Raw genomic sequence first — 20,696 nt, forward strand, 5'->3', positions numbered from 1 at the left:
GAATTTTAAATGGTTATTAACCAAAAGTTGAGCTGTGGGGATGAGTTTTTAAATGCCTACTTCGATGAAAGTTAAGTTAATATCGAATATGTCAGTCAATATAATGCTTTGTGGAGGTCAATGGCACTTGGTTTCTAGTGCCATTTTCATTATTTACTCCAAGGCCTGCTCTTCTATCCAACAAATCTCTTGTTTGTGAGTTAAAGAAATGATTATGCCAAATAGAACAGGAATGAAATACAAGCACAAGTGACAAATTTATGCAGGTTGGAACCATTTTTGTTTTTGGTGTTTTGGTTTTCTTCTTTTCTAGTAATCTTAGAAATACTAGAGTATGTTAAGTGACAGCTAATGGTAGAATCATAGGAAGGTTCCCTGTTGTTTATATTAATCAGTGCATTGGATTTGTTAATGATTGGGGAACTGAGAAACTCTTAGTTGAGAAAAAAAGATGTCAGGTTCATCAGGGAGAAGAAAGCAGAAACTGAAATGGAGCAAGCTGTATACTTTTGTGTGCTTGCGTCCCCACGCTGCTGATTCGGAGCCTGGTCATGGTGTTCTTGGTCACCCGGGATTTTCGCGATTCGTTTTCTGTAATGAGCCTCGTGTGCACAAGAGAAAACCTCACGAGTATCCGAATAACTATGTCTCCACAACAAAATACAACGTCCTTACCTTTCTGCCGAGAGCACTTTTCGAGCAGTTCCGCAGGGTTGCTAATTTGTATTTTCTCCTGGCGGCAGCTCTGTCAGTTACTCGATTTGCACCTTTTAATCCTGTGACTGTGATTGTTCCGCTGGTGTTTGTCGTTGGGATTAGCATGCTCAAAGAAGCTGTCGAAGATTGGCGTAGGTTTTTACAGGCACAGTGAGAAAACTCTTTTCTTTTAGTTTTTCGGTATCAGTGATGAACTTGCGATTGTATATCGTGCTGAATATCATATTATGCTGCAGGACAGAAACTTGAACTCGCGAAAAGTGAAGGTTCATGTAGGGAATGGCCTGTTTGTGCAGAAAAGTTGGGAATCACTATTGGTGGGAGATGTAGTCAAAGTTACCAAGAATGAGTATTTTCCAAGTGATCTTCTTCTGTTATCTTCTAGCTATGAGGATGGTCTTTGCTACGTTGAGACCATGAATCTAGATGGAGAGACCAATCTCAAAGCTAAGAAAAGCTTGGAAGCCACACTGGATCTTGACGAGGATGCAGAATTCGGCGAATTCAGAGGGACGATACGTTGTGAGGATCCAAATCCAAGTCTTTACACTTTTGTGGGCAATTTTGAGCGACAAACTGAATGCTATCCACTGAGCCCATGCCAAGTTCTCCTAAGAGACTCTAAACTTCAAAATACAGATTATGTCTATGGAGTTGTGATCTTTAGTGGTCCAGATACCAAAGCAGTCCGAAATTCCACGATATGTCCATCAAAACGGAGTAGAGTAGAAAGAAAGATGGACCGTGTCATATATCTGCTTTTTGCCATGATGATTTTGATTTCTTTGATCTCTGCAATTGGGAGTGCATCATTTACGGGATATGAAAGTTATAAGAGGTGGTACCTTAGGTTGCATGACAATGTCGATATTCTTTTCAATCCTAAAGAATCCAGATACTCTGGTTTTGTGCAGTTTGTTAGGAGCCTTGTGTTGTATGGCTACTTGATCCCGATTTCACTTTATGTTTCCATTGAAATTGTCAAAGTATTACAAGCTATGCTAATGAACAAGGATCTTCATATGTATGATGAAGAAACAGGCAAGGCGGTTGAAACTCGAACTTCCAACTTGAATGAGGAACTTGGGCAGGTAGAAATCATTCTATCGGATAAAACGGGTACCTTAACTTGCAATCAGATGGAATTCAGGAAATGTTCCATCGAGGGGATTTCTTATGGCGGTGAAGGGACACAGGTTGACCTTGCAGCATCTCGAAGAATGAACGTTGACGTGGAGAGATATAGATACAGCTTGGACGGATCTGATTCAACTGGGCGTAGCATTGAGATGCTTGATCTTTCCACAGCTGAGGATGACGCCGAGAAAGAAGTATTAGCTTTCCGTCAGGGCACAGAAGATGCAAAGACTGGAACTCCAAGAATTTCTAACCCAAGTAAAGAATATGTTATCAAAGGTTTTAACTTCAGGGACGACCGGCTCATGGACAAAATGTGGATCTATAGGTCCAATGTGTCCGACACGGTCATGTTCTTCAAAGTCATGGCCCTGTGCCACACAGGAATCCCGGTTGAAGAAAACGAACATGGTAAATTCAAGTATGAGGCAGAATCTCCTGAAGAAGTTTCATTTCTGACTGCAGCACAGGAATTTGGATTCAGATTTTACCAAAGAACACAATCTACCATGGTTCTTCAAGAGCTTGATCCTTCGTCTGGACTCGAGGTGAAAAGGTGAAACCTTCACAGGAACTCAACACGGGTGCTGACTCTTTGTTTTCTTTTTGTGTTCCTATGAGAATCCATGTTTTTTAACCAGCTCATCTGCATTGTATACAGGGAATATGCGCTTTTGAATCTATTGGAATTCACTAGCTCCAGGAAGAGAATGTCAGTTATAGTAAGAAATGAAGATGGGGAGATCATTCTTTTGTGTAAAGGAGCTGACGAGTGAGGTTTCCTCCTTCGGTTCGATACCACTGCATGAGAATTTATGCGAAACATTTAGTTTCCCTTGTTTGCTGAAGTTCCGTGTTCTCACAATTTCGTTTCTTTAAATTTTCAGTGTCATCTTTGATAGGCTGGCTGATAATGGTAGAACATATCAGCAGGCAACAGCTATTCACCTTTCAAAGTATGCAGAAGATGGTTTGCGTACGATGGTTTTTGCATATAAAAAAGTTGGTATGTCCGATTATGAACACTGGAGCACGGTATTCGCAGAAGCTAAGGCAAGTATAGGTCCAGAAAGAGAAGCATTGCTTGAGAATGTCTCTGTAATGATTGAAAAAGACTTACTTTTACTAGGTGCTGTTGCAGTGGAAGATAGATTGCAAAAAGGGGTATGCTATCATTTCGTTTTGTATGCGGCTGAAGATGATAAACACTATTTTATGTTAACAATCCATAAATCAGGAGCGTAAAATTGCAGTGAATGTCGCTCGCGTTGTTTGTAAAACTGTAAATTTGCATGGTCATGTTTACTATATCGGAAATCAGAATATATAAGAGTATATCATCTCTTCCTCGATTTCAGGTTCCTGAATGTATCGACAAGCTTGCGCAAACAGGTCTCAAGATCTGGCTGCTAACTGGTGATAAGAAAGAAACAGCAATAAATATAGGGTGAGATATTGGCTATATCCATTTTTTTTTATCAATTCTAACCGATATGGCAACTTGCGTGGTGCTATACAAAAGGGAGATGGATCTATATGTTGTGTCCAGCATCTTAAGTTAACACTGAATAAATTCTGACAGGTTTTTCCTTGGTATTTTATTGACACTTCCTCACATTTAACTCTTGCAAATAAACTCTTGTTTTATTTTCTGTTATTTTTAGTCTTTACAGCTGCTAATCTACCTTCTTTTATCCTTGCGAAAGATTTTCTTGCAGTTTGCTCCGACACGATATGAAACAACTGCATTTGTGTTTGAGTGAAGAATCTCAAAAGAACCATCAAGCCAAGGTGAAGAGCGGTTTTAAATTTTAAGAACCGGTGTACCATACGCATCAAAAGAACTTTGAGAATGTGTTGACAAGAAATTTATGGAATTGGGCGTCAAGTATTCTCTGTTTTTTAGTTTTGCAGGATGCCAAGAAAGAAGTTTTACTCCAACTAAGCACTTACGAAGAAATGACAACTGAAAATAAAAAGAATGGCATTCCTTGTGCTTTAGCATTGGATGGAAAAGCTCTTGAAGTAAGCTTGAGTAATGATGTGAGAGACCACTTCTTCACGACCGCTATGAAATGTGATGTGGTCATATGCTGTCGCGTATCTCCGAAACAAAAAGCCTTGGTAGGCCCAGATTTGTACATTTGCATTTGGAATAGAGTAGTTTCTTCTTCTGGTTAAGCTGTTTCTTTGTTCATGAAGACTTATCCAAGCCTCTTAAAGCAAGAACCTCGTTTTTTTTTGGAAACTTTAGATGGCACGGATGGTGAAAAAGCATTCTGGCAAAACAATCCTGGCAATTGGTGATGGAGCTAATGACGTAGGCATGATTCAGGAAGCGGATATTGGGATCGGAATAAGTGGCATGGAAGGAATGCAGGTAGGAGCTCATCCTGTTTCATCACTGATATCGTGAACGAAAAATTCTGAAGTGAAAAAGCATGTGATTTTATCTCAGGCTGTTATGGCGAGCGACTTCTCGTTGCCTCAATTTCGTTTCTTGGAGAGGTTACTGATAGTTCATGGGCACTGGTGTTACAAGAGAATCTCAAATATGGTCACATCTCTCTCTTGTGTTTAGGACAAAATTGTTGTTAATCCATTATCTAAGTGTTCCCCCTCAGAGTTCTCTCTCATTTTGCTGCAGATCCTCTATTTCGTGTATAAGAACATCGTCTTTGGCCTCACGCTGTTCTACTACAACGCATTCACCGGTTTCTCCGGCCAAGATTTGTTCGACGACTGGTATATGGTGATGTTCAATGTACTCTTGACATCCTTGCCAGTTCTGTCCCTAGGTGTCCTCGAACAGGACGTATCGGCAGATGTTTGTTTACAGGTAAAACCAAGCTGTGACATGGGATTGCCTTAATTTGCAATCCACAAGTTCATGGACAGAGATTCTAACTAGATTTTTCTCTCCTACAGTTTCCTGCCCTCTATCAAGAAGGTCAAAGAAATATCTGTTTCAGTTGGAAGCGCATTGTTGGCTGGATTTCGAATGGAATCTTAGCCTCTCTAACTGTTTTTGCATTGAGCATCTCAATAATGTCCTCAGCAGCATTTGACAGAGAGGGAAACTTAGCCGATATCCAACACATCGGTACCGTTACATACACATGTATAATTTGGACAGTCAACTGTCAGATTGCTCTTATAATTTCCCACTTCACCTGGATCAGCCACTTTCTCATCTGGGGAAGCATTCTGTGCTGGTATCTCTTCCTATACTTGTATGGCATGCTCTCTCGAGGTACTCTCGAGACGTGTTTCACCTCTTCGTGGACGAAATCCGGCCAGCACCAATGTACTGGATAGTAACATTGTTTGTAGTGGTTGCTTCTCTTCTTCCATACTACACGTACATGGTGATCCAGCGCTCGTTCTTTCCTAGGGATGACCATGTAATCCAGGAAATGAAAAGCTCCGGTCACGATGTATCGGATACTCGAATGTGGCTAAGAGAACAAGAGAAATCCAAACAGCTAGCTCAAACCGGGTACACTGCTAGAGTTGATGCTAAAATCAGGTATTTGAGAGAGCAAATGCACCTGAAGAAAAAAACCATCCTTCTATCTTTAACCAATAGCCCCATGTACAAAACAGTGATGCAGAAAGACTCAACTCCACTTTCTTGATTACATTAAGGCATGACATTATTTCTTTTTCTCTCCAATAAATTATTATTTAATTTAAATAATATGTAATATTGTATTTTGGTAAAAAAAATTAACCTTTTATAATTTTTTTTCCCCTCTCGCTTTTAGAATTCTATATTATGGATAGTTAATTTTATATTAGAATGAATTTCTTGTAGATTAATATCAATGACTATTACTTTCTTATGAAACAAAATTCTAACACGATGAATCAAACATTTATGTAATCGAATGGATAATCAAATATAAGATTATTGGTGCGACTTTGATTGTTGCACTCCCAAGAGCAGGTTGTCCACAACTAGTATAATTCGGTGAGTTCCAATATCAGTATATACAGGGAAGCTAAGATAATTATAAGTCCACTACAATGTCTTTTTTTTTAATTGTTTGAATTTTTAATTGTTAATTTTTATTTGTTCAAATTTTAATTTAAGTAGTTGAGATTAGATTATCCACTCTCGGACATTTTAATAAAGTTAACATTAATGAACATTATTGAAATCCACTTGATAAAATGACTCCAATATATTAAATAATCATATTTATATTATGTTACATGTTATTATCTTATAAGTATATAATATACTTATATATATATATATATATATATATATATATATATATATATATATATATATATATATATAAACACTAAATCAAAGTTCCTACTTAAATGGTTGGTAAAACCAAACAAACATTTAAATAGTATCAAGAAATTAATATTATGATATATTCATATATAATAAATAAAGACATCCACTTTAAATAGTTGGTAATACCAAACTAACATTTAAACGATTCCAAGAATTTTGTGTAACATATAGCAACAATAAATCAAAACTCCCACTTATAAGTAGGGTATAATAATGCTTAAAGAAATAAATATAACATAAATAATAAATAAAAATTAAATAATATAAAACATAGATTATTACCTTTTAATAACTTTATTATTATACCAAGAGTTTCATATTTTAAAACATAAATTTGACCCTTAAATGCAAAAATTATTTTATCCTATTTATCGGCTTAAATAAAAATACAACATTAAATTTTAGCACCTTAATTTTCACCAGTCTCTTTTCCCGGTTCGGCGTCGAATATTCGCTTGAAAAGCTAAAACTAGATAAAACATTTTAAATTGCATAAAAATAAATATATATACATTTAAAATAATTTAACACATAGCATGCATCGCCTAATAGTAATTAAATAAATAAACTATTTCAATCATGAATGAGATTTACGAGTACTGGTTTTTGGGCACTACAATATCCATATAAAATAATCATTAAATTCAAATAATGTAGACCCTATAACAGGATACTGAGCACTTCATTAATGGTTTATCTATGGACAAACGACCAACTTATAAGTGATATCTAATGTAGCAGTCAAACACTAATAGTAAATATGATGTCAAATATCAACTTTCTTATGAGCCGATTTATTATTCACATGAAAAATCGAACAACAATCACATGTTTATCACCACAAGTACATATGTAATTATATTAAATATTTAACTTCATTTTGGGCCGAAAAATATCCATACATCTTATATACACCAAAAAATCCTTTTATATTTTAAATAAAATTGATCTCGTTGTGTTCGTACTGTTAATTACTCGTTTGTACTCAATGGTGATATTGTAGGCCATGTTAATTCGGGCAGAGGCTTGCGTAAAGGTGACCCCCTATCACCCTTTCTGTTTGTCTTGTGTGCTCAAGGCTTATCATCGATTCTGAGTTCCTTTGAATCTCGCAAATTGATCATTGGTGTTCATATAGCGACCTCTAGTCCACAGATATCTCATCTATTTTTTTGCTGATGACAGCCTCATCTTTTTTAAAGCTACTCTCGCAGATTGTTTAAGTATCCGCCAGTGCCTATTGATGTATGAAAAAGCTTTGGGACAACTCAAAACTTTTGAGAAATCATATTTATCCTTCAGTCCGAATACGAAGCAAGAAATTATTGACCGGATTAAAATGACACTGACAATATCCATTACACATGACCATGAGATTTATCTGGGCTTTCCGACTTTCTCTCTGCATAGTAAGAAACTCCAGTTTAGGTATTTAATTGAGGCTGTCGTTAAACGCCTGAAAGGGTGGGGTAATAAGACATTTTCTGCACGAGGTAAGGAGACGTTAATCAAGTCAGTTTTACAGTCTATCCCGACGTATGCCATGTCTTGTTTCCACATACCTAAGTCGATCTGTGAGGCTATTGAACAGGGAATGCACGAACTTTTGGTGGGGCATGGAAGAAGGAAGGAAGCGTATGCACTGGATAGCATGGCATACGTTATGTGAGCCAAAATGTATGGGAGGCATGGGATTTCGGAATCTGGAAATGTCCAACAGATTTCTTCTTGCGAAACAGGTGTGGAGAATTGCCATTAATTCAGACTCTCTTGTAGCCCGGGTTCTAAAGCCGAGATATTTTAATTATAATGATATTATGGACGCCCAGCTAGGGAATAACCCATCTTTTATTTGGAGTTCACTTTTGTGGAGTAGTGAGCTTCTGAGGAAAGGCCTCTGCTGGCGGGTTGGAAATGGGAAAAAGATCGCAACTTTTAGAGACCAGTGGATTCCAAGATATAGATCCCTTAAGCGGCCTGTTGGCACCCAGAATTATCTTGATACAGTGAAATCTCTCATAGAGAATGGAGCATGGAATGAGCCATTGATTCGTACCACTCTTCCGTCTTATTTAGTTGAAGATATTCTAGCTATCCCGATTGCAAGTAATGGGAACGAGGATTCTAGATTTTGGCTCTATGAGCCCAAAGGAAAGTATACGGTTCGGAGTGTCTAAAAGCTTCAAATAGGGTTCTTTGAGACCCCAAAACATAGCTCGGACAACCATACAAAATCTTGGTGGAAATTCATCTGGTCCTTGTCAGTTCCTACGAAGGTTCTGATCTTTTGGTGGAGAGCAATGCACAACATCATTCCCACTCGAGCGAACTTGGGGCGATATCATGTTCTTGTGATAGACTTGTGTCCACTGTGTGGATATGGCCACGACTCAACTGAGCATGCACTTTTTTGGTGCCCCATAGCAAAAAAGTGTTGAAAGGATACAAAATTTTATATCTTTCTGAAACATGTGAAAGATATGGATTTCTTTGACATCTCCGTTCGAATGAAGACAGTGCTTCGCAAGGAAGATATGGAGGTTTTTGTGATGAGAACATAGGCGGTGTGGCATGATAGACTAAGGATTGTGCATGAGAAAGTGCCAGACAGCGCCCGGTTGGATGTGAAATGGAGCGCCAATTTGCTGCAAGAATTTAAGGAAGCTCGAGAATCCTTATGTATTGTGCCTGTGCAGAAGATATCTTCCCAGCTTGAAAGATGGATGAGACCACCGGTGAACACCTTGAAACAAGAGGTTGATGCAGCGGTGAACTATGAAACTGGGGTTTACTAAATTGGAGTTGTTGTGCGAGATCATAAGGGTCGAATTCTACTAGCCTTTGGAAAAAGAATATCTATACCACAGTCGGTTGTGTTCGCGGAGCTTCTTTCAATAAGATATGGATTGCAGATGGTGCAGGAACGAGGTCTGGAAATGTGGGGACCCGGACGCTAATCAAGTTCTTAATCATAAATGGGACTAATTAATCAATTAAAAACAGGGTCTAAATTTTTTTTAAAAAAAATGCGGAACGTAGTGAAATCAAACATATATACATCTCAGTATATAAAATACAATACAAGTCCTGTACTGCATGCATTCAAACTAAACTAAGGTTTAACAACTAATGTCAAGTGTTCAAACCCTATTATACATCAAAATCAAAGTCCAGGAATCTCCACTCTAATCACGATCTCTCCTCATCTCCTGGACCCTGATCCTGTCCCACCTGTTGTCATGTACACATACAGACAAGACAACAGCCAGATAACTCCGGTGAGAATAAATCCTAGTATAAATCAACGAAACATGCAATCATATAAACAAATATAAAGCATGTAATCAGGTAACATTAATATGTATCCAAATCTGAAACATAATTACAATTCTACAATTCAGACTAGACTCAATCCTAGTCTAGGGATCCCGGTTTCCAAATGTGGTATTCCTATATCGAATTCCGTAATAGAAGGAACTCCGTTCCTATTACTCGATATAACCAAATATGGTGTTCCTATATCGAATTCCGTAATAGAAGAACTCTAATTCCTATTACTCGATATAACCAAACATCTGGTGTCCTGACCTATCCGTCATGGACTGTAGCTCTATCGCTAATATCATTATCTTGAGACATTGTGCAATGTTCCCGTGGCGATTCCACCACTATCAGGAACTTCTGTCACAAGATAACTCATCTGATACCTGCTATCTATAGTCAAGAGAACAAGTACATCAGTCAAATCAATGCAAATATCAATGCAATAAAGTAAAGTATGTGATTTAGGGAAACTCAAGTCTAATCCGACTCAAGTCGATCTCCCAATACCACATTGACTTATACCTTTCTTTCGTCGGTTTCTGGCTCAGTCGATATCCTGAACTCACAGCCTGTCTGGCAATGACAATATCAATAATCTCATATCAATATACATTTCAAGTCAATAACAATCTGATCAATCTGGATTTAATTCAAAATCAACGGTATAACGGTATAATTTCAGTATCCCCGTCAATACCATATCACCAGATAACAGTTACAATCCATAACCCATATCCAATACAATCCGTAATCCAATCACAATTCAACTCTGTCCGGTATAACTCAATATACCCTAAAAATTCATAACAATTCCATAATCAGTCCGTTTCTCAATCTGACTTCGATTCTACGATGTCTAAATGTCAAGAACATCATATATGAATTCCATTCAATTCTGACAATAGCATAATTTCAAAGCATGTCAAAACGTAACAAAACTTACGTCCAGTTGTAGCTCGTGTCAAGAGGAGCTCGGTACCGTGTTCGGATTTAAATTCTGATAGACGGTTCACACGGAATCTCAAATCTACGATCACAAGAATTTGAGGAAATCTTCTCTGGAATCTCGGTTGTTGCTCTGAATTCGTGAATTGCAATTGTATATATATATATCAGTTGCATGGTGTGACAAGTGTCACTCAAGTGCTAATTGCACTTTAGCCCCTGAAATCTTCACTATTTGCGATTTGGTCCTCACAACTCTTTTTACTCCCATTTCAATCCTAATTAATTACAAAAACCGTGGAATCGAATTTATCATTCCAAAATTCGTAAATTAAATAATCTCGGATTAAAATGATATAATCTCGGGCCTTACAGGAAACCCATGTAATTACTACTGACTCTCTGCCGGCGGTGCAAGTAGTCATCAACCCAGCAGATGATCTTAGTTATAGCGGTCCTCTGGCGTGGGATATTCAAAAACTATTGGATATGAGCTCTAATACTGATCTTATTCACGTAGGCCGTTCCGCGAATAGGGTAGCGCACTCTTTAGCCTCTTTTTCTATTTCTTCCCCATCTCTTTTTGTTTGGGAAAATGGGGTTTTTCCGCTTTGGTTGGTGAATCTTGTAATGGATGATTTATTGCACTCTGAATAAAATTACAAGTGTTACTATCAAAAAAAAAATTGATCTCCATAAAAGATGTCACTTTGACAATATTTTATTTTCAATCAACTCCAAAAATATATAACTTTATCATTATTTGAATAATTTAAGTTTAAATTTAAACTTAACCGAATAAAGATGAAACGTAAAAAAATTCAAAATTTCGTACGTCGCACGTGGGTGTGTGCTGGGGACACGCTTCTGCGCACCCCACTTTATTGGGGAAGGAAGGTGTGTGCAGGAGCAATGGGGACGCGCCCTGCTCTGGCAGGGAGCCCAAATGCGCAGAGGCGCACATTAAAACAGCGCGCTTGCCTGTGCCTCCCCGTACCTGAGTGCACCTGTAATGCCTGAAGTAAATATTACAAGTTGTTGATTTAGTAATGTGATATTACTAAATAATTAATTATTTTTAAAGAGAGAAATATGACATATTTTGGTCATATGAAGTCCAAATGATTTGAAATTTGGATATAACGTAGAAAACTCAAAGATATAGAAGTTTCATGTTTTGTGTTTTGGAAAATTTGATCGTTTGACTAGTCCAAAGGTATATACCGGTATTAAATATGTTAAATATATTATATTATATATAATATAATATAATATAATAATAATATTAAAAAAAAACAAGATAAATGTGAAAATTTTGTACGGTGAAGAATCTCATTTCACAGAGAGAGGAACAGAAACGTGTGGGGAGAAAGAGAAATAGAGTTTCGATTTTTCTTTTCGATCGTGTGACTTATCGGTTTATCCAATCGACGAACCGACTTCAGTTCTGGAATCGTTGACACGAGGTCTTCGATTTGAGGTATAAATTATATAGTTTTGGTGATGTTTGAAATTCGTCAATTTCTGGAATAAATCTGATAAATTGTTAAATCATACTGAAATTGAAGATTGTTGAGTAGTGTATGATTTTAACGAAGTAGAAAAGATTATAGTGGTGTTGTATTGAATTATTCCTAATTTATTATAATTAGGGATTTTTAATCGTTGGATTGAGATTGGAGAGTTGTTTGTCAGTTGTTATTAATTCTGATTATATATTTGGAGTCTACGAAGAATAGGCTACACGTTGGTATAAAGTTTTCGTAATTTGACGGATGTTGTAAAATAGCCTATTATTTGAAGTTAATTAATTAGGGTGTATTTGATGGTAGTATTGTGAATTAAATACACCAGAATATTAAATTGTTGAGCGATAATAATTTATAATCGAGTTTTATATTTTGTTGAATTAATTGTTGTTGGGCTATTTGATGTTATATATTGAGGCTGTTATAACTGTGTTGATACGGTGACAATGATCTGATATTGTCGTTGAATTATTTAGATACATCACAAGCCTCAGGATCAAAGAAGTAGCCAGATTTGATATATATACTCGATTATCAGGTACGTGTTGACGTACGAGCATATGTTGTTATTGTTTAGTATTGATGAATATTATTGCGTTGAACGATGATAAATCACCGGAATTGGGTGATTTGATATTATATTTGTTAATGTTTATTATTGTTGATATTGTTGACTATCGTTGTTGGGAGACTTCTCGTTGATGTTGTCACGTTGATGTTGTTCGTTCAACGATATTGCTGTCTCTGGTGTTGGGGTGCGACGTATCGTAGATGTTGTTGTTCGTTCGACGATATTGCTGTCGCCGGTGTTGGGGTGCGACGTATCGTCGATGTTGTTGTTCGTTCGACGATATTGCTGTCGCCGGAGTTGGGGTGCGACGTATCGTCGATGTTATTGTTGCAGTGTGATGTTGTTGAGGTTGTTGATGGCTGATTGTCCAGAAACGGCAAAAGGGGTATTTTTGTTATCATTTCAGTTATATCTTATGTTGTTGTTAATATAACTGTTATGTATTACAATGATTATTGTTGTATATGCTCACCCTTTGGGGGCTGTTTCTGTTGGGCAGGTTACAGGACTATGCGTGAGACAGGATAGTGGTGAAGGACTAGGTGTGTCTAGTCAAACAGTCCTGTAGTTGATAGTAGATAGAGACAGTATAGCTTATTGTCTTATTTGAGTTGTATGTGTGTATTTATTATACTGTTTCTGCTGCATTGACGTAGATAGTGTGGTGATTGCACTATTTTTGTCGTATATGCATTATATTATTACGTCGTCGAAAAGAATTTTTTTTTGCATATGACGTCACATGTTGCATGATTACGTGGCGAGGTTTGGGGCGCCACATTTGGTGGTATCAGAGCATATGTTAGATGTCTGGGATGGTTAGGAGTTGGGTTTGTGATGATGGAGTTGGATGACGATATTATCTGCGTGTGTCTGTGCATTTGACTTGTTATTGATGATTTCTCGATATGATTGATTGTTCTTCAGTTGCATGTACTTTCGTGCGAAAGGTGTGATGATGATTACTGGATTGTAATTGTTAAATGTTATGATTAACAATTTGATTTCCAGTGATGGCAGCTAGAGAACAGGTACATCCACGCGAAGAAACGGACGAGGTTGACAGTGGGTTTGGTCAGATGAATCCATTGCCACCTCCTCCTATGGGACAGGCACCTGCAGATCAGCCTTTATTACCTGGTGAGTTGACCTTGGCACAGTTCAGCAGTTATTTTCCGTCGAGATTTGATAGTTCTGAGACCGATGAGCGAGCAGAGGAGTGGATTGAGAGGATAGAGCAGATATTTGTGACTGCGCCGTGTGCTAGGTCTGCTTGGTTACGATTGGCTACATTTCAGCTTTCGCGGAATGTATTATTGTGGTGGCAGACGACTGAGGCTGGATTGAGAGCTCAGGGCCGTACTGTTGATTGGGATGTGTTTCGATCTCGTTTTCTTGATAAATATTTTTCTATAGCAGCCAGACAGAAGAAAGAGAGAGAATTCGAGGATTTGAGACAGGGCAGTATGTCTGTTGCTGAGTATGAGTCTCGGTATTCTGCATTGCTGAAATATGTACCACATGTTGCTACGAATGTTCATGCTAAGATGAGGCACTTCTTGAAAGGGTTGAAGTTAGAGTTATTTGATCGTGTGCAATCAAATAACCCAGTATCATTTGAGGATGCAGTGACGAGTGCTGAGATGGCTGAGTTGGTTATGCAGGAGTATGGGGCTCAGGGACGATTATCAGAGCCGACTAGGGAGTCATTGCGACCTCAGGGACAGTCTTTTAAATATCAGAAGGGTTCATCTTCTTCTTCAGCATCATCTGGGAAGCGTCGATTTGATTCACGACGTGTTGAGAGTCGTGGGGGCAGTTCTCAGTCTGTTCAGGGGCAGAGAGGAGAGTCCAGAGCCGTGAGATGTTTTCGTTGTGGGGGACCTCATCTGATCAGAGATTGTACACAGACCGAGATCACTTGTTTTGAGTGTGGCGGTGATGGTCATCTGGCGAGACAGTGTCCTAGTCGTGAGGGACAGCGAGAGCCTAGGAGTGCTAGAGGTAGATCCTCAGAGAGAGGAGGACGACAGCCTCAGCAGTTTACACCACGACCTTCTGGAGGACAGCCACGTATGCAGGGAGCTGGTCCGCCTCAGGCACAGGTGTATGCTTTGACACGAGAGCAGGCAGAGGAGGCACGAGAGGAGATGATAGCGGGTAAGTGTTATTTATGTTCTTATCCTGCTTATATTCTTATTGATACTGGTGCCTCGCATACATTTATATCGAAGAGGTTTGTGGTTGAGCATCATATGCGCTCGTCTCCATTGTCTATGCCTCTTTCTGTTTCGACACCTTCTGGAGTTGATATATCAGTTGTATCTATGATATCAGATGGTATTATTTCTTATGAGGGCTACGAGCTGAGATCTGATATGATTATTTTGGAGATGACTGATTTTGATTGTATTATTGGAATTAATGTGTTGAGGAGATATTGCGCGACTGTTGATTGTTATCACCGAGTAGTATATTTTTATACAGATGAGAAAGAGCGTTGGACATTTTATGGGAAGGGTTCTCGTCCCCGTGTTCCGTTGATATCTGCTATCCGGATGTCTCGGTTATTGGAGCATGGGCATGAGGGTTATCTTATTTATGCTGTAGATGTGACAGAGAAGAAGAAGGATGTGGGAATAGAGGAGATACCTGTAGTTGCTGAGTTTGCCGATGTATTTCCTGATGAGATTCCAGGCTTCCCACCAGTTCGTGAGGTGGAGTTTGGGATTGAATTGATGCCAGGTACTTCCCCTATTTCTCGTACTCCTTACAGAATGGCACCAGCAGAGTTGAGAGAGTTGAAAGCCCAGTTGCAGGACTTGCTGGACAAGGGATACATTCGCCCTAGTGTATCGCCTTGGGGTGCACCAGTCCTATTTGTGAGAAAGAAAGACGGAACGATGCGGCTTTGTATTGACTATCGACAGCTGAATAAGGTAACGATTAAGAATAAATATCCCCTCCCTCGTATTGATGATTTGTTTGATCAGTTGCAGGGAACCTCAGTATATTCGAAGATTGATTTGAGGTCAGGATATCATCAGATACGGGTTAGAGAGGAGGATATTCAGAAGACATCATTCAGGACCAGATATGGGCATTACGAGTTTTTAGTTATGCCGTTTGGGTTGACAAATGCTCCAGCTGTGTTCATGAGTTTGATGAATAGGGTATTTCAGCCTTATCTCGATCGATTTGTTATTGTGTTTATTGATGATATATTGATATATTCCAGGAGTGAGGCTGAGCATGCAGGGCACTTGCGTTCAGTGTTACAGGTGTTGCGAGATAGACAGTTGTATGCCAAACTCAGTAAGTGTGAGTTTTGGTTGAATCGAGTGGTCTTCTTGGGTCATGTTATATCGAGAGATGGGATTTCTGTTGATCCAACGAAGGTCGAAGCCGTGTTACAGTGGTCTTCACCTACATCTGTACCTGAGATTCGTAGTTTCTTGGGTTTAGCAGGTTATTATCGTCGATTTATCGAGGGATTTTCAAAGATTGCTAGACCTTTGACACAGTTGACCCAGAAAGGTGTGTGATTTCAGTGGTCTGAAGCATGTTAGAGGAGTTTTCAGGAGTTGAAACACCGACTGACGACTGCACCGGTGTTATCAATCCCTACAGAAAATGAGAGGTTTGTTGTTTATACTGATGCATCATTACTTGGTTTGGGATGTGTTTTGATGCAGGATCGACATGTTGTGGCATATGCTTCGAGACAACTGAAACCACACGAAACAAGGTACCCCGTGCATGACTTGGAGTTGGCAGCCATTATCTTCGCCTTGAAGACTATGGCGACATTATTTATACGGTACCTCGTTTACGATTTATACTGATCATAAGAGCTTGAGATTTTGTTTACTCAGACAGAGTTGAATATGAGACAGAGGCGATGGCTAGATTTGCTGAAGGATTATGATTGTGAGATTGAATATCATCCTGGTCGAGCCAATCTTACAGCTGATGCATTGAGCCGTAAAGTGAGTTGTACTGCAGAGGATGTCAGTCGTTTATCATCTATGATGATGTCTTGTTGTTCCTTGGGATATGATTTTGATATCTCGACGACTCCTATCCAGGTATCTACCTTATTAGCTGAACCTGACATATATGGTTGTATTCGTGATGCACAGATGACAGACGAGAGAGTTCAGCAATGAAAGGAGTTAGTTTCTCAGAAACAAGATACTCGTTTTAGAGTCGCTGATGATTGCAGTTTGAGGATGAATGATAGATGGGTAGTTCCTGATATATCTGAGTTGCGCCAGGGCCTGTTGCGACGTGCACATTGTAGTCGATATTCTATCCACCCTGGTGGCAAGAAGATGTATAAGGATCTACGTTCTCAGTTTTGGTGGAAAGGAATGAAACGTGATGTAATCGAGTTTGTACGTCGATGTCTTAATTGTCAACAGATCAAAGCTGAGAGGAGAAGGCCAGGAGGTGAGTTGAGGAGTTTAGAAGTACCGACTTGGAAATGGGAGCACATATCGATGGATTTTGTTACTCATTTGCCAAGAAATACTGGAACTATTGATGCTATTTGGGTGATTGTTGATCGATTGACGAAAGTTGCACATTTTATACCCTATAGCATGAGTAGTACATACTTGACAATGGCACAGTTGTATATACGAGAGATTGTACGGTTGCATGGGATTCTAGTGTCTATTATTTCTGATAGAGATCCTCGATTTACTTCTCATTTTTTGGAAGGATTGCAGACTGCGATGGGGACAGAGTTGAGATTGAGTACGGCTTATCATCCACAGACAGATGGTCAAACTGAGCGTACTATTCAGACGCTGGAGGATATGTTGCGTGCTTATGTTATGGATTTTAAATCTGGTTGGCAGTCATCTATTCCATTGGTAGAGTTTGCGTATAACAACAGTTATCATAGTAGTATTCAGATGGCTCCATTTGAGGCATTGTATGGGAGACGTTGTAGATCTCCGTTATACTGGGATGATGTTGATCGAGCTGCAGTCACCGGTCCTGATATGATTCATGAGATGGAACATAAAGTAAAGTTGATACAACAACGATTGAAAGCAGCGCAAGATAGACAGGCCGCCTAAGCAAATAAAAGACGAAGACCCTTAGAGTTTCAGCAGGGCGATCGAGTATTTCTGAAAGTTTCTCCTTTTCGTGGTACAGTACGATTTGGTATGAAAGGAAAGTTGGCACCGAGATATGTTGGACCGTATGAGATATTGCAGCGGATAGGCACTTTGGCTTATCGATTGCCTCTACCTCCATCTTTATCTGGTATTCATGATGTATTTCATTTGTCGATGTTGCGGAAGTATGAGCCGGATCCTTCACATGTATTGGATATTTCTGAGGTTCAGTTAGATCCTGATGTGTCTTATGTTGAGAGACCAGTTTGTATTTTGGATCGATCTCAACGGAAGCTTCGTAGTAAGCTTATACCGATGGTGAAGGTTCAGTGGGAGCATAGAGGTGTCGAAGAGGCCACTTGGGAGACAGAGCGGCATATGAGGGAGCTCTACCCCTACTTATTCTGATGGTATGACGTATCTTTATTTATGCATGTTATTACTGTTGTTTATTAATTTCGGGGTCGAAATTCATTTAAGGGGGGTAGAAATGTAATGCCTGAAGTAAATATTACAAGTTGTTGATTTAGTAATGTGATATTACTAAATAATTAATTATTTTTAAAGAGAGAAATATGACATATTTTGGTCATATGAAGTCCAAATGATTTGAAATTTGGATATAACGTAGAAAACTCAAAGATATAGAAGTTTCATGTTTTGTGTTTTGGAAAATTTGATCGTTTGACTAGTCCAAAGGTATATACCGGTATTAAATATGTTAAATATATTATATTATATTATTAATATAATATAATATAATAATAATATTAAAAAAAAAAACAAGATAAATGTGAAAATTTTGTACGGTGAAGAATCTCATTTCACAGAGAGAGGAACAGAAACGTGTGGGGAGAAAGAGAAATAGAGTTTCGAATTTTCTTTTCGATCGTGTGACTTATCGGTTTATCCAATCGACGAACCGACTTCAGTTCTGAAATCGTTGACACGAGGTCTTCGATTTGAGGTATAAATTATATAGTTTTGGTGATGTTTGAAATTCGTCAATTTCTGGAATAAATCTGATAAATTGTTAAATCATACTGAAATTGAAGGTTGTTGAGTAGTGTATGATTTTAACGAAGTAGAGAAGATTATAGTGGTGTTGTTTTGAATTATTCCTAATTTATTATAATTAGGGATTTTTAATCGTTGGATTGAGATTGGAGAGTTGTTTGTCAGTTGTTATTAATTCTGATTATATATTTGGAGTCTACGAAGAATAGGCTACACGTTGGTATAAAGTTTTCGTAATTTGACGGATGTTGTAAAATAGCCTATTATTTGAAGTTAATTAATTAGGGTGTATTTGATGGTAGTATTGTGAATTAAATACACCAGAATATTAAATTGTTGAGCGATAATAATTTATAATCGAGTTTTATATTTTGTTGAATTAATTGTTGTTGGGCTATTTGATGTTATATACTGAGGCTGTTATAACTGTGTTGATACGGTGACAATGATCTGATATTGTCGTTGAATTATTTAGATATATCACAAGCCTCAGGATCAAAGAAGTAGCCAGATTTGATATATATACTCGATTATCAGGTACGTGTTGACGTACGATCATATGTTGTTATTGTTTAGTATTGATGAATATTATTGCGTTGAACGATGATAAATCACCGGAATTGGGTGATTTGATATTATATTTGTTGTTGTTTATTATTGTTGATATTGTTGACTATCGTTGTTGGGAGACTTCTCGTTGATGTTGTCACGTTGATGTTGTTCGTTCAACGATATTGCTGTCGCCGGTGTTGGGGTGCGACGTATCGTAGATGTTGTTATTCGTTCGACGATATTGCTGTCGCCGGTGTTGGGGTGCGACGTATCGTCGATGTTGTTGTTCGTTCGACGATATTGCTGTCGCCGGTGTTGGGGTGCGACGTATCGTCGATGTTGTTGTTCGTTCGACGATATTGCTGTCGCCGGAGTTGGGGTGCGACGTATCGTCGATGTTATTGTTGCAGTGTGATGTTGTTGAGGTTGTTGATGGCTGATTGTCCAGAAACGGCAAAGGGGGTATTTCTGTTATCATTTCAGTTATATCTTATGTTGTTGTTAATATAACTGTTATGTATTACGATGATTATTGTTGTATATGATCACCCTTTGGGGGCTGTTTCTGTTGGGCAGGTTACAGGACTATGCGTGAGACAGGATAGTGGTGAAGGACTAGGTGTGTCTAGTCAAACAGTCCTGTAGTTGATAGTAGATAGAGACAGTATAGCTTATTTTCTTATTTGAGTTGTATGTGTGTATTTATTATACTGTTTCTGCTGCATTGACGTAGATAGTGTGGTGATTGCACTATTTTTGTCGTATATGCATTATATTATTACGTCGTCGAAAAGAATTTTTTTTTGCATATGACGTCACATGTTGCATGATTACGTGGCGAGGTTTGGGGCGCCACAGCACCCTAACTTGATTTAGGCGAAAATCGAAGTCTTCTACGGAATTCCTAAAATTTTTAACCAAAATCTCTTTGCCGAAATCGAATCCTTAAAAAAAAATTAAACCCAAATCCATATAAAAAAAAATTAAACAATTTTTTTTTCCGGATCTGAATTCAAATAATTTCATTAAAATTTAAACAAATCTGAATGATTCAACATGAATGACTTTGATACCTCTTGTTGAGGAAATCCATGTAACAACAAAATCAATCGTGCTAAATCATTAAAAATTTAACTAAAAAATTAAGCGAAATCATACGTGAAGTCATAATCCTTAATTTCTTATAACGAGTCTTTAATCTTCCATACCTACGCATCTTTTTGAGAGAATCTTTTAATTTTTTTTTCAAAACTATTTTCCATCATAAGATAGAAGATAAGGAACATGATAACATACAATCCGGAAACAATGACCGTTTTATAGATAATGTCTAATTACCTGCTTATAGTTTTATTTTAGTTCTTCATAAAAACATAAATTATACTTTGTCTCTGCATATTAAAACCTCACAACATATCAGACATAATAAAGATCATTAACCAAAACGTTAACATATC

General features: G+C 38.0%; 1 protein-coding gene, 1 long non-coding RNA gene and 1 pseudogene across 2 annotated transcripts; all 3 read left to right on the forward strand.

The window, feature by feature from the left end:
• Positions 1-407: 407 nt before the first annotated feature.
• LOC140819077 (probable phospholipid-transporting ATPase 4) lies at positions 408-5,492 on the forward strand (annotated as a pseudogene).
• Positions 5,493-11,792: 6,300 nt separating this feature from the next.
• On the forward strand, positions 11,793-13,364 carry LOC140820107 (uncharacterized). Its single transcript, XR_012115348.1, has 3 exons — positions 11,793-11,918; positions 12,444-12,923; positions 13,038-13,364. It is a non-coding gene; the product is annotated as an uncharacterized lncRNA (long non-coding RNA).
• Positions 13,365-13,551: 187 nt separating this feature from the next.
• On the forward strand, positions 13,552-19,789 carry LOC140819078 (uncharacterized). Its single transcript, XM_073179089.1, has 2 exons — positions 13,552-14,698; positions 19,163-19,789. The coding sequence occupies exons 1-2, from the start codon at positions 13,552-13,554 to the stop codon at positions 19,192-19,194; spliced, it is 1,179 nt and encodes a 392-aa protein (XP_073035190.1). The 3' UTR covers positions 19,195-19,789.
• Positions 19,790-20,696: the final 907 nt, after the last annotated feature.

Source organism: Primulina eburnea, chromosome 18, assembly GCF_022965805.1.
Source record: "Primulina eburnea isolate SZY01 chromosome 18, ASM2296580v1, whole genome shotgun sequence".
NCBI classification, from domain to species: domain Eukaryota; kingdom Viridiplantae; phylum Streptophyta; class Magnoliopsida; order Lamiales; family Gesneriaceae; genus Primulina; species Primulina eburnea.

What these genes read in the sequence shown, in the direction of transcription:
- LOC140819078 (XM_073179089.1), top strand. Translation starts at nt 13,552, where the DNA reads ATGGCAGCTAGAGAACAGGTACATCCACGCGAAGAAACGGACGAGGTT. An exon ending in ACGAGAGGAGATGATAGCGG is followed by an intron (nt 14,699 to 19,162) that starts GTAAGTGTTATT and finishes TGAATTATTTAG; the next exon opens with ATATATCACAAGCCTCAGGA.